This window comes from Melanerpes formicivorus, unplaced genomic scaffold, assembly GCF_026170545.1.
Source record: "Melanerpes formicivorus ecotype bairdi unplaced genomic scaffold, bMelFor1.0.p_v2 SCAF_5, whole genome shotgun sequence".
Lineage (NCBI taxonomy): Eukaryota > Metazoa > Chordata > Aves > Piciformes > Picidae > Melanerpes > Melanerpes formicivorus.
Window position 1 is genome coordinate 19,319,179 of NW_027142357.1, and position 14,166 is coordinate 19,333,344.

General features: G+C 37.5%; 1 protein-coding gene across 2 annotated transcripts in view; it reads left to right on the top strand.

Moving 5' to 3' along the window:
* The window catches only part of SP3 (Sp3 transcription factor), a 35,687-nt gene that overhangs the window by 8,215 nt on the left and 13,306 nt on the right, over positions 1-14,166 (top strand). The window contains exons 1-2 of one of the 2 annotated variants that reach the window (XM_068138554.1): positions 1,297-1,332; positions 3,522-4,884. In XM_068138554.1, the coding sequence (XP_067994655.1) occupies positions 1,312-1,332; positions 3,522-4,884 (1,384 nt within the window). In that variant the 5' untranslated portion in view covers positions 1,297-1,311. Of the gene's footprint in view, positions 1-1,296; positions 1,333-3,521; positions 4,885-14,166 lie in introns of those variants that run through there. The other variant, XM_068138553.1, reaches the window with a different exon arrangement.

Below are 14,166 nucleotides of genomic sequence, written 5' to 3' on the forward strand. Positions count from 1 at the left end.
CTTAGAGGGATGTTTCTCCCCTTTCCAGTTTTACTTTGGTAATGGATGGTTTTTTTTTTTCAATCCAAGTCTTATCCCTCAACAAGGTTTACATTACTTTTCAAAGGTATTTTATCATCTGTATGTGGTTAGTTTGGTTTTTTTTTACTTAATGTTTCTTTAATTTTCTCCAAACAAATTGAACAAGACAATTGCTAGATTTTTATTTATTATGACCCCTCATTCTTCATGGATGAGGATTTTTGCTCAGAGAGATCTCTTTATTTTATGCCCTGGAAATTATACAAGGCTTGTTAAAGAATCAAAAGGCTGAATGTCAGTTGTTGCTTCCACTCTTCAGTGGTACTAGACCTTTCTTTATGTGGACATAAAATTTGATTTTAATTTTTCCCATACCTTGTGCCAACTACTCTTTGCACTTTTCCTGTCTCTTGTTCTCTGAGGCTGTTTCCAGTGAACTTCACATTGCTTCCTGTTCTCTCCTTCATGGCTGAGTAGTACTAATGCTAAACTTTCCTCAGAACTTTGTCCCTTCCTCTTGACACAGAGCCTTTGGATTACAGCTGTTCATCTGTCTCTTAAAGGAGCAGCTTTTAAGTAGCTGCTGTCTGAATATCAGTTGATAAGGAAAAGAACTGTTGCTTTATCTCTACCCTCGAGGTACTTTTCATGGATGACTGACAAACTGATCTGTTAGTACTGTGCTGTAAAGATTAATAATCAAGTGGAGGTTGCTGCTAATGGATAAGTGGTAGAATTTGAGTTACTACAACAATGCTTAATTGCTTGAGAATGCAGTGAAAAGTTACTACTCTTTTTAGTAGTCTAAGAAATGTTACAATATCTCAGCAGACTTTGAGAAAGGGTCTAACAGTCAGGTTTGTTATGACAGGTTGATGTCCAGTTGAGGTTAGAGATCACCCTCCAGTACTCTTTACTATGGTAAAGGGTTTTTCATACTTTAATACTAGTAATTTTGATAGCTGCTAGATAGCTTCTTGAAAACCTTACCCTTTCTTAGCCCCACCCTCCTCATGATTCATCTGGTAATGTCTGATATAGCCAGCTGTAAGAGCAACATGTGAATAACAGGCATTTCACGTACCATGTGTAGCAATGTCTTCATATCCATGTGCATGGCTATCCTGAACTTCTCCATGGACTGACATGACATATGCATCTACTAAAACAATGGTGCTCTTGAGCTAAAACCCTTACAGAGCAGGATTTGAGGGAAGATTTCGCTAGACCATGAAAAGATGAGGAGAGGTGTGTGGCCAACATGAAAAGGGCAAAGACCATTGAATCACCATGGAAATCAACATATGTTTGGTGAGAAGAATAGTATGGATCATTTCCATACCATGAAGGAAGCAAATTCCCTTTGAACTATTTCTGTGGAGGATACTTGTATGTTACGAGTAGACATAGACATACTATTGTGTATTAGGTCAGTCGAGTTACAGCCTAAACATTCAACATTTGCTTGTACATGGTCTTAAATCAGTGAGAAATTTCCAACTTGTAATAGTTCCCATTGCTTTTTCTTTTTCTGCTGTTCTAACATGGTATCACCACATTCTGTTACTCATTTATTTTATAATGACACACATTAAATATGTAACAATCACATTTTTGCTTTTGGTATTTTTGACTGATGCTTACCTGTGAGTCTTACGGATATGTTGATACTTCAGTTAATAAGTATTTATATACCAGTGAATTGAGTAGTAGTAAACTTTCTTGGCACCATTTCAACAGCCAGTAAACAATACTAAACACAAGAACATAAAGCTAACGCAGTAGGAGAGGAAAATGGAAATTTTTGCCTTTTTCTAGGTGAGACAGTGTGGTATGGAATATTGCTTTTTTTTTTCTAGTCTCATAAATTCTAAGATTGAAAGACTAAAGGAATGAAGAATGTTCTTCAAATGAAGGGCTAATCACTGGAGAGGAGAATAATAAAATGGGATTATGATAGCTTGTTTTCTCTTTCTGATCCATGAAGCATCACGGTCATGAAATTAATTTTTGTTCTAACAATCTTGTTTTGTTCTAATAAACTTGTGTTACTAATAAACTACCTGAAGACAAAGGAAGGCTAGCATTCTGTTTTATTCAGTAAGTACTCAGAGTATTTTTCTTATTCATGTAGCCTCGCAGCTCAGAATAGAATACAAAAGTGAAACTAGCAAAGTCCCAGCTTGAATGCATAGCCGATGATTAATTTAGGCTGGCTAAGTCTCAGTGCCATGTTAGAAAAGGATAAGCTGTGTGCTGTATTTTGCTTATCCAGGGTTTATTTTAAAGGAATTCAGAGTGCAGCATAATAAGGAAGCTATGATATGCTCCAGTAACTTCCCTACCAAGAGTGACCACAGCATCAGGGCAGAAGGACAAACGAGCGCTTTTCTTTCTATGTCCTGAAGATTCTGCCAAAAAGAAAAAAAATATTTCACAGAGCTGAAGGAGTTGTAAGTCAAGCTACTTACTGCCAAAAAATTAAGTTAGTCCAGTGGTTTACTGTAGTGCTGTAAAACGGATAAGGAGAAGCTTACCTACATCCTTTTTAGACTGGTGGTTATTTACAATACCAGGATGTTAAATCCAATTCTTAATACGCCATTCTGAAAAAGATTGCTTTGGTAAAGAAAGGTAAGAAAGGCAGTTTGCCTTTTCTTTACTGAGTAAGAAACAAAGACATCCTTGGCTTCCCTTAATCTGTAACAATCCAGGGATCTGTTCTGAAACACTGACCTTTTCTATTGTTCCAACTTAATGAAGATATGATTGTTTTTTTCCCTCTAACATATATGTATGACTAATCCAATAGTGATTTCAGTGTGAAAGGCCTTAATTTAGAGGCTTTTTTCCATAGAGAAACAGTAGCTCAGGCAAGCATATAAATAAAAGCTGGGACTTTGTATTATGTGCAATTTAAACTGAGGCTATTCAATCTTTCCACCTGTAGCTGAAGAGCTGACCAATATGGTCACCTCTTAACACTGTACTACTGGGAGTCACAATGTGCGCATCTGTACCATATATAGCACAGTGGAGATCCAGGAGATCCAGGCCATGTTGGCTTTATGGCAATTCCGCTGCTTCTGGAAGCTAGGTACTAGGCTAGGTAAAGATTGTAGCTGGGTCACAGGGTAACCTGATGATGACAGCTCCAACAGCCCCTACCAGCTCTGTTCTTCCTACAGCCAGGGATTTGGATTGCCCAGCAGCCTCTCTACCAGAATAACTTTGTGCTGGTCACTGGACATAGCCATGGTGCAGGAGCTGCAGTTGACCTGCTTGCAAGCAACATGCAGCTCATTACCTACCGGTTGGTTATCCTGACTTAGGCATTAGCTCACTTGTAAAATCTGTATTTCATAGTGCTAATATAGTTGTTGTTCATACGGGCTACACTACTTGGAGTTTTCTCTGGTGCTGAACTGCATGACTGTTGTAGCATATAGTCTGTATGACCGTTTTTAAAATCTTGTCTTTTCTTTTTTCTCTTTATTCAGACGGGGGATTTGGCTTCTGTGCAATTAGCAGGAACTCCAAATAGATGGGAGGTCTTGTCTGCAGCTCCTGCCACTATAAAGGATGAAGCTGGTAATATAGTACAGATTCCAGGTGCTGCCACAGTAACTTCAAGTGGGCAGTACGTCCTTCCTATTCAGAATTTGCAAAATCAACAGATCTTTTCCGTTGCACCGGGATCAGATTCGTCGAATGGTACAGTGTCTAATGTACAATATCAAGTAATACCCCAGATCCAGACAGCGGATGGTCAGCAGGTTCAACTTGGCTTTGCAGCCTCTTCTGATAATAGCAGTATAAATCAAGAAACTGGGCAAATTCAGATCATTCCTGGCTCTAATCAAACCATCATTGCCTCTGGAACACCTTCAACTAATATTCAAAATATCTTGTCACAGTCTGGTCAAGTTCAGGTTCAGGGAGTTGCAATTGGTGGTTCATCTTTCCCTGGCCAAGCACAAGTGGTTGCTAATGTCCCACTTGGACTGCCAGGAAATATTACTTTTGTACCCATCAATAGTGTTGATCTAGATTCTCTGGGACTTGGTAGTGGTTCTCAAACCATGACAGCAGGCATTAATGCTGATGGGCACTTGATAAATACTGGACAGGCCATGGATAGTTCAGATACTTCTGAAAGGACTGGTGAACAAGTTTCTCCTGAAATTACAGAAACCGCCACTGATAATGACTTATTTGTGCCAACGTCATCTTCGTCACAATTGCCTGTTACCATAGACAGTTCGAGTATATTGGAACAAAATGCAAACAACTTGACCACAAGTAGTGGTCAAGTTCATAGTTCTGATCTTCAGGGAAATTACATCCAGACATCAGTTTCTGATGACACACAGGCTCAGAATATTCAGGTCTCAACAGCACAGCCAATTGTACAACACATACAGCTTCAAGAATCTCAGCAGCCAACCAGCCAAGGCCAGATTGTACAAGGTATTGCGCAACAGACAATCCATGGTGTGCAAGCAAGTCAAAGTATATCTCAACAGGCTCTTCAGAATCTTCAACTGCAGCTGAATCCTGGGACTTTTTTAATTCAGGCACAAACAGTGACCCCTTCTGGGCAGATAACCTGGCAGACATTTCAAGTTCAAGGAGTTCAGAACTTGCAGAACTTGCAAATTCAGAATGCACCTGGTCAACAAATAACTCTAACTCCTGTGCAGACTCTCACGCTTGGTCAAGTTGCAGCAGGTGGGGCGTTGACGTCAACTCCAGTTAGTCTAAGCACTGCTCAGTTGCCAAATCTACAGACAGTTACAGTAAACTCTATAGATTCTGCTGGTATTCAGCTGCATCAAGGAGAAAATGCTGGCAGTCCTGCAGGTATTTATTTCACTCTTTTTGCAGAAAATTGTTTATTATTATTGCATGTGATTGGTTTAAATGGTGATAATTGTAACATTGTTGTCTTCCTGCAGAAGCCCACAAAATACAGTGGGTTAAACATAGTGATGATAGCTTTTATTTGAAACTGCCACACCATTAATGCAGATCATAGTCCGTCCCTACTTCTTCTAGTATATGCTTCTGGAACTCCACAATGGTCATAGTCAAAACCAGTTCTAATACAATGTTAATTGGTGATTGTATGTGTTGCCATGCCGAAGATCTGCATACTAAATTGAGAAAGGGAAAATAACTTCCACTCTAAGAGAGCAATATCATTAACACACCTTATTCTTCCTAGCTCTGAATAGATACTGTTTTCATAGAAAGCCCAAATGTGTATTTGTTGATAGATTCCCCCCCTGCCAAAAAAAAATTTACAGACCCCCTGAGGTGCTGTTACTCATCTTCTTTTTTGTTCAATTCATTTCCTACTGATTTAATATCAGTGTAACTGTGATGTACAAAACCTGTGCAAGCAGAAGTAAAACAAGCATGTAAATACCAAAATTGAGGCTGTGCTTAAGAATGTATGTGAATTTCCTGTACTAGTATTTGCATTATGTTTCAGAATGTGAAATTGTGAATGATAAAATTTGCAGTGCACTTTGTCCCTGTAAGCAGAGAAGAAAGGCTGGTTTCTTAAAATAGGTGTTTCTTAATGTGAAAAAAAATAAACATGCCTGCTTATTTTTGGTAAACTTGATACAATGTATTCTAAATTTCAGGGCATAGCTACCTTAAAGAAAGATGACTGGCGTTCAAGACATTTTGCTGTATCAAAAGTCATTTAATCTCATCATTGAGGGGCTGTGCCCAGGCTAGTGATGAGGAGCAGGGTGAGCAGTAGAGGTAATCTGGGAGGGTAGTTTGGAAATTGGTGGGTTACTATAATCATGTGATCCAAGGCTCTGGTTTATTAAGATACCGAAGCATAAGTGTTTAAATAAAACATACTTGTTTTGTATTTTATGCCTAAATTTTTAGTTCATTTTCATTGGAAGTGACTTCTGTATTGTGGACTTCCCAAGGCAAAGTTCCAATCTAGATAAGCTCTTCCTTGGTTCGTAGGCAACAGCAACAGAGCATTTGCTCTGCTGCGTAATCTCAGTTTCTAAATTTTCTATTTCCAGTGACCACAGAGTCTTGGTTTGTTTCCATGATTCCTTGTTACCTATGAGGATATGAAGTATAGATATCGGTAACAGAAAGCAAGTATCTTGTATGATAATACAGCTAAACTCACTTGTCAGAATCTAACTCTTGGAGAAAGGGCTCTGTGGCTAATATGAAATGAAATACAAGGAGGATGAGAACTTAGTCTTTTTGAGATTTATATTTGGTATAGGTTCATGTAACTAATGTAACAGCTTTTGGAGTAACAGCAGAAACTTGAAAGATGGAAAAGGAGAGAGAAGCCAAAAGAAAAAATGGATGAAAAAGAAGTTGCCTGCTGCATATAATCAGGTTTTTTGTTGACAGTCCTTGAGAGTATTCTAATGGTGGTTCATAATAAAATGTAAGGGAGTTCCACCAAGCATTCCTTAAGCATAATTTCCTGTGAGGTATTCTTCATGGAAAAGAAGACAGTAAATGGGATATATGAAATGTGATTAAATGGTCAGAAGCAGGGGAGGAATAGCAGAAACTATTGCCTGAAGTGAATAGGCATAAACACCTGGTTATATTAAAGATCAAGTGGAGATTTATAGTGACATTTTTCCTACTTGTCTGAGAATAGTAAATGGACTGAAAGGTACTAAAACTGACATCCCCTAAATTTGGGGAGAATTTAATTGGTCCCTCCTATATGTTAGCAGAAACTCACTTTTCCAAAGTAATGATCAATGTGACACTGCTCTAACTAATGGAATCAGACTGAATCATGTAGATTGACCTTCATTGCCTTTTCCATATGCATCTGGTATGTTGTCTGTATCGAAGCTGTCTGAGATAATACTTTTTCAGTGATGTTCCTGCCCTTCTTAACTCCTTACAAGATGGTATAGTACCCTTTCTTCCAGTCAAAGAATAGATATGCAATTAAAACAGCTAACAAAATTATGTAGAAAAGATTTGCAATCAAAAATTATTGCTCTTCTGATGCACAAATGAGGAAACCCAGTTTAGTTTTAAACTGAAAGAGGAAGGTCTCTGGAAGGAGCAGCAGCATGACAGAGGTTAAAGCTACAGAGTAAGAGGCTACCTGATTCCCCTTTTCTGCAGATTACCAACAAACTTCGAAGCAAAATAAGAAGGGTCTCCTTGTATTTTCTTCTCCTAGCCTGGATGACACACTTCCTTTCATAAATACAGCTGGGCTGTATTTTCTGTTTTCATTTAGTAAAACTTTTCTACCTGTGGCAAAAATAAAAAACCCATGTTGCTAGTCTTGGGTCAGAGATGGTTGGTAATTATCTGAAGTGCAAATAATGTTCTGTGAGCGGTGTAGCTGTGAAAACTGTGGGTTAGGTTTTAGAATTTGGTAGCTACAGCCCATTGTGCTGAGAGGTGTTCTTCCAAGCCTTGCTTCCTGGGTAAGCAACAGAGGACATCTTTTCTGTTCCTATCAATGTGTGATAGGAGAAAATGTCTTTACCTAGGTCTCACATTTGGTTTATATAATGGAAAATCACAACTCTAATACAGAGTTAATAGCTTTGTCCAGTAAATGTACAGTTTTCTTTGGAAAAATGTCCAGTGATTCTGCTCTTACCAAAATGTATGGTTTGAGCATACATATGCAGAGACCTTCATAGCACTGAATTTGTCTTGGGTGAGCTTGTTTTATCTTAGAATATTTATTAGAGCTCATGTTCCTCCTCATTGTGCTTACCATTGCTTAGCAGTGGAAGAAGGTAAGGGTGTTGGCTGGTCATAGCTGAAACTTTCTTCAGCGTGGCTTTTCAAACCAGAAATCTATACTAAATAGTATCTGTCTGTTAAACACTGGCAAAGAGATGTCTTTGTCACCTGTGTTCTGGCATCAGTCATCTGGTCTTAAGAGGAAGTTAAACATGAGAAAGCTGTCTAGTAGTGTACTGCTTTTGTGGCACTTTGTAATAGAATACTACATTGTGTGTAACAAAGAGAGCTGTTAGGCACATAATTCTCCTTGCTCTTTAGCAAAACACCTGCTTAAGAAAGGTGTTTATTCTTACTATGTTTATTGATTTCTTCTTCAAACATTTCATATAAAGTAGCATTCCTTTTTGGAAAAATACAGGGTACTGAAATGTGCCAACTTGTTTTTCATGGTTTTGTCCTGTAAATTTTTGTTAATTTGAAAGAAATTTTTAATTACTGATTTTTTTTTTCCTCCCCTAAAGCTGTTGTCCAGACAAAGGAGACTTAACAGTGTTAATCAAAACCTGATTTTAATAGTGTCTTGGCTAATTTATTAATGTGCTGAATCATATTTTGGATTATTTCCTTAGATAAGGGAAATTCGTGTTTCTTCCCAGCTCCTTCTCTAACAGCAGTATACACAGCTACTTAGTGGACTTATCTGCCTGCTGCTATTGAAGCTTACAGTCATGCCTGTTGATCAACTTATACCAATTGATAGAGAATGGGAATGGCTGGCTATTTGTGGTGGGGGCTTCGTTCCATTCTTCCCAGAACCTTAACTCTATATCATGCTGAAGTAATTTAGCTAAATTTGGCCAAAAAATTGGCTGACAGTTTTTGCAGTAAATAGTTGTGAAAGTGACAGCTTAACTTTGATCTGCTGCTATCTTGTGAAGCTCTGGTTTAACATCTGTTAGGTAAAACAATCTAAACAAACAAAACTGAAAATGGAGTGTTTACAGTTTTAATTGCAGGGACGATTGCTTCATTGTTTTAATGCTGCTGGTGAAGCAGTGCAGAATGCTACTTAAGGCATAGCTTTCTTCTGGCATCCAGAACTTCATTAAAAAATTTGTGTGGTTTTCAGTATTACACCATTTTTTCCTCTAAGTTCCCATTTTTACTCTCAGTTACCCAGGTTTTCCTTCTAAGGCATACCAATGCCAACCTTTTGAGGGAAAGGCATGATGTTATCATGAAATTGGATCTGATTATTAAAAAGTTTTATGAAATGCATGGAGTGAACAGATGCAATAATGTGAAGTAAATAACTTCTGTTTTGGGCTATTTACACTTGAGGCATTTAGTTTGCATGTTGTAAAATTTAAATGCTTGTATGAGCTTCACCATCTTTCTTATATCGGCATGTAGTAATTTATGTCACTTTGAATGTAACAAAGTTTGCATAACTTTAAGTTTGGTTGTTGTTTTTTTTTTTTTTTTTAATGCAGTATCTACTACTATGGAATAGAATTCTCTTCAGATTCTTGAAAAAATTGATTTGTCTTATTCTCCCTCTCTCTGTATTTCATGTGCTTTTCTGTTCTTTCTAAACAACTCAATCTAATTTTCCTACAGCCCATGCTGAGGAGTTCAAACTTTGTTGCATACTTGTTACTCTTAAGTGAATATTCTGTTTTATGATGCAACTTTGATTCTCAAGCTTAGGGAGGTTAGCCTGAGTTACCTTAGGCTCAGATATCATCTGGATGTTCACAAAAGTATGTATTACCCAATTTCAGGAATTAAGTCCTTTTTCATTTTTCAAATACCCTTTTTACAAGGTACTCCTGAAGCAAAAGGAGAACTCTTACACCTGTGGGGATGTATGGCAAGTATCCATGAAATGAGAGAGGCAAGGGATTTTATTTCTAGTACTGCTTCAACTTAAAAAGGAGGCCTGGAAACTCTGCTTAAGTCTTTTTTTGCAGTCTCAGCACTTTAGGTCTATTGTTTCAGGTTCAGTGCAGTTTTCTTGCTTTTTGAACCTTCTGGCAGAATCACATTCTTTGGTTCTGCTCTCTCAAGCTAACTTGTCAGTGCATCTGGATCATAAAATGCATCAGAAGTTTCTATCAGGGACAATGGCAGTCTTTTCATAATGCTAGGGATGCTCACCAGGATCCTGGTTGTGATTGCCCCCTTGAAGATAAGGCTGTATTGTAGATGAGTTCCACTGCCTGTGGAAGACTTTTTCAGAAGTTATAAATTTTTAAGAGAAAAGGTGGAAAGTAGTCATTGTCAGTGACATGTCCTCATTATTTATCATGCAGAAATGATACTTCTCAATCTGCATTTAGACATCATGCCAGTTTTAAATCCATGTATTCCATGTATGTTCTGTACTTCATTAATCAATGTGCTTTACTATATCCTAAGTCACTTGCTGTTCAGAACTCTCAAATGTATTCCATAAACAACGGTGTCATGATGGATATATAAAAAAAAAAAGTGTTTCTGAATCTAATTGTTCCCATAATCCCATTTTAGTCTGATATTGGTTCTTTCCCTACCTCTTTGAGTCTTTGTTTACCCTTTTTCACTATTAATACAGTTGTATCTTTTTTTCTAATCCACTGGACCATTCACATGGTCAAAGGCTTGCAGCATTAAAACTGCAGAGAGCTCTTCAGCCTTCTCCTAAAATTATTGAATGAAAATTATCCTAATCCGTTGATTTATTAAGTGTTTATTTCAATAGCTGTTTTCTCATCTTCATTACTTTTCTGCCAGTGGAAAGCTTTTCATTCTCATCTAGTGATAGGACCATTATTTGGCTTTTACTGAAATACAGAACAAAAATACTTATTGAACAGTTTGGCCTTGTGAATTACTGCTGACAATTCTGTTGTTTGACCCTAGCAGCAGTCTTATACTCTTTTATGTAGGAATACTTAACCCTGCTGGTCACAGAATTCTGTGTTCACCTGCTTTCCTTGCCTATTTTCTGCAGTGCCTGGCTTCTTCTATATTGAGCATGATTAACTCTTCTTCCCCCTTTCTAGTTATCCCCTCTTATATTTTCAACTATGGGAAAAAAAGGAAAAATTAAGGGCATGCTGCATCAGGCATTACTGTCCATATGAATCCAAAATCTTGAGAATCTGTAGACAACACATCTCAAAGAACTGCAGTTACTCTAGGGTAAGTAACTGTTCTTTGATGCATAATATGTGTTGTGGTAGCACTGGCTTAGATGTTTTTGCAATTCAAATTTTAAAAGAATTGGCTCCCAGAAATGCATAGGATCACTTGTAAATGCAGTATGTAGCATTTCTTTAAAGAAAAAAGTATCTCTAGCTCTATTTTTAATATATTTATTGGTACTGCTTAAATATTTAGTACTGAGGTCTTGCTCTTCAGTTTGTACACCTCAGTTATATTCCAAACTGATTCAGAGTTATTGAAACTAGATGTCAGTCTGTCTTCTGAAGATGGAGTCCACAGGTATTTCAAGATGATGCTCTGTTGCCTTGTAATTTATGACATAATATGCTTAAATTCACACTTACAGTTTTTTGGGGTGAATCAGAATAGGAATCATTAAACTTGTTGAGATTCCTCTCTGAAAGACTTGCAGAGCTGGTCAGCTGGTAGGGAGAGTTTAAAATAAGTGGGTCATTTTAAGTTCAAAAGACCTTTAAGGTCAATGAGAACATGCAGATAGTTTAGTTCAGGAAATTTGGTTTATCACAGAGTCATAGAATGATTTTGGTTGCTATGGGCAGAGTTACATTTAGATGGGAATGGACAAGGATAGTGTCCGAGACATTTCAACATCTTTGTCAAAGCTTACTTGCATCCAGGCAAGAGTAGTCAAGATAGTGGAGGAATGGGGATTGCAATGTAGAAAGAAAAGGAAAATAAAATTTACAAGAGAAGATGGAAAGGAGATGGGAATTCAAATCTGTTTTCTTGGGAGGGGTGGGAAGGGAGGCATCTATTTGGAAAGCTAAATGAATAGACATGACTGATTACAAGACAATGGAACTGCAGTCAATTTGTGATGCTGTGAGGAAATTGGTATGAATGTATGTGCAGTTGTGCTACAAATCTCTTTTCAGCTGAAGCACTGTACTTCATCTTTTCAGATGAGGAACTTGTAAAGCTTAGCTGAGTTAAAAGGCAGGGTGGCTTTCAGCATCTACGAAAAGCAGCTAAACTGGAATCCTGCAGTTTCAAGACTGTTGCAGGTAATGCTTAGTTACAGTGCCTTTATGTGACATTCTTCAGAGGCAAGTGAGTGGCATGACCCTCCAATGAAGCATTTTTGCACCGCATCCTCCTCCCTTGGTTTATACTGGTTTCTGTGGCTGTTGGGTAAACTAGTAACTTTCCCCACAGATGAAGGAAACGGCGTTTTCATAGAGACCTAGTTGAAACAGACCAACATAGAACACAAAGCTTAATTGATGCATTCAGCTGATAGTGAAGTAGATAAATGACCTGGCTGTGTCAGTGAGCAGCACACTAGATTGTAGTTGAAATGTACTCAAGGGTATGTAAGCTGCATTTACATCTGCATAATTTCATCCTGTCAGTTTAGCTATTCTCTAAAGTGCTTCAGTTACTGTTTTTTATTTGCCAAATACATTTAAATGTGCTCCATACTGTAACCAGCTTTGGACTTTTTTTTGACTATGAAATACTATCTTGGGAACAAAATTGTACACCAAGATCCCAGTTTCTATCCTTTAGAGGAAATCAAAACCTAAAACAAATCTGATTCACTAGATACCAAAAAGAACCTGAACAGAATAAATGGTTTTCAGCATCTGTAGGCAATTTGAAACAGTGCCTTTCTCTGCATTTCCCTTTCATACTTACCTAGTAATAGGTTTTGAACTTAATTAAGAAGTAATGGTATATAGAAATTTGAAAGCATGGAAATAAAATAGTAGTAAAGAAAATGGAACCTTAATTTAGTCTGTGTTTAACTGGTAGAAAACAAAAGTTGCTTCTAATTTACCAGTGTTTGCATCAGATTTTCATGGCTTTAGGGATTATGTAATTATTTTTCTTACCATCATTTTTTTGTGGAGTATGTGTAAAATGTAGTACTCTGTCAGTTGAGACTGGATTGGAACAGAGCACATCCAAAGGAACAGAGAAATGTGGAGTCATTGCTGTCTATGTGAATTTGCATAATCTCCAGTTCCGTTGCATATGAGAAGACTCTTTTGCTCTTCTCCATGGTTTTTCCCTCATCAATTGCAATAACATAAAACCTGCTTGGAGGACAAGAAACGTATTGGTTCTAAGGACCTTGATAAGGCAATCAAATTCACTACAGGATTCAATACAGTCCACTCTGTACTACATCCTGGAGAGGCCAGATAAACATATTTCTTTTGACTTTGTTTTACTTAAACTGTAATCTACTTAAGTATTAAGAAGTCATGTCTGTAAATGACCAGTTTACATTATACTTTTCTGTGTGCCTGGAGTAGAAGATGGTCCTTCTGAGGAATACCTAAAGCAATAGCTACACTTTCTACCTTACCAAGATAACCAGGAAACACAGCACAAGATTACACACACAGTACTACTTTGACTTCATTTCAGGTTTGCATTTTTAAAAATAATACTCTAAACTGTTGTATGTCTATGCAAATTGTTATTTACTCCAGCATCCCTCTTGTGGTGTCCAAATAGTTTACTCATTTGTGCCTCCACAGTTATAAAACTAGTATGGGCCTTTTTATTGTTGCAATAATGGTGGTGATTGGGATGAACTGGGAGTAGAGATATACTGATGAAAAAAGTGGAAGGAAATCATGATGAAAGTTTGAGTGGACAAACGTTGCTGGAGATAAAGATACAAAGCCCTGGATACCGGTGTGCAGTAAGAGACACTGGACATTTCTATTGTGAGGTGTATCTTTGTTATTAGAGTGTGACTTTGGGGTGTCAGTATAACAGGAAAAATATGCTATATGGAATGTTCCATGTCAGTAGTGGAGTTAGGTCTCGGAAGCACAGATCCATACCCTAATTTAATCCATTCATCTTTGCTAGGACACGTAGCTATCTCTTGAGATATGGGTCTGCGGTACTAACCGGATTCAGCTGCTGACTTTACAAACTCACCATATGCCAGTGTCTAATGTTAGTTAAATAATAATTAAATTATCTTCTTTAATACAGTGCTTTATTTTGTTAGCATGATTTTAATTCATACTTTAAATAAAAACAGAATTTATATAATGTACATTTTATGGAGTGCTTGAGAGAAAAGTTTTGAGTGTGGTACATAACATACCCAGTCCTAAAGAGCTGCTTGGAGGCTTGAATTGTCCTGCCTGGCAGCCTTGCCACTTTCCTATATTTAAATTCCTATTAGGTACCCTGTTGCATGAGGAAATCAGG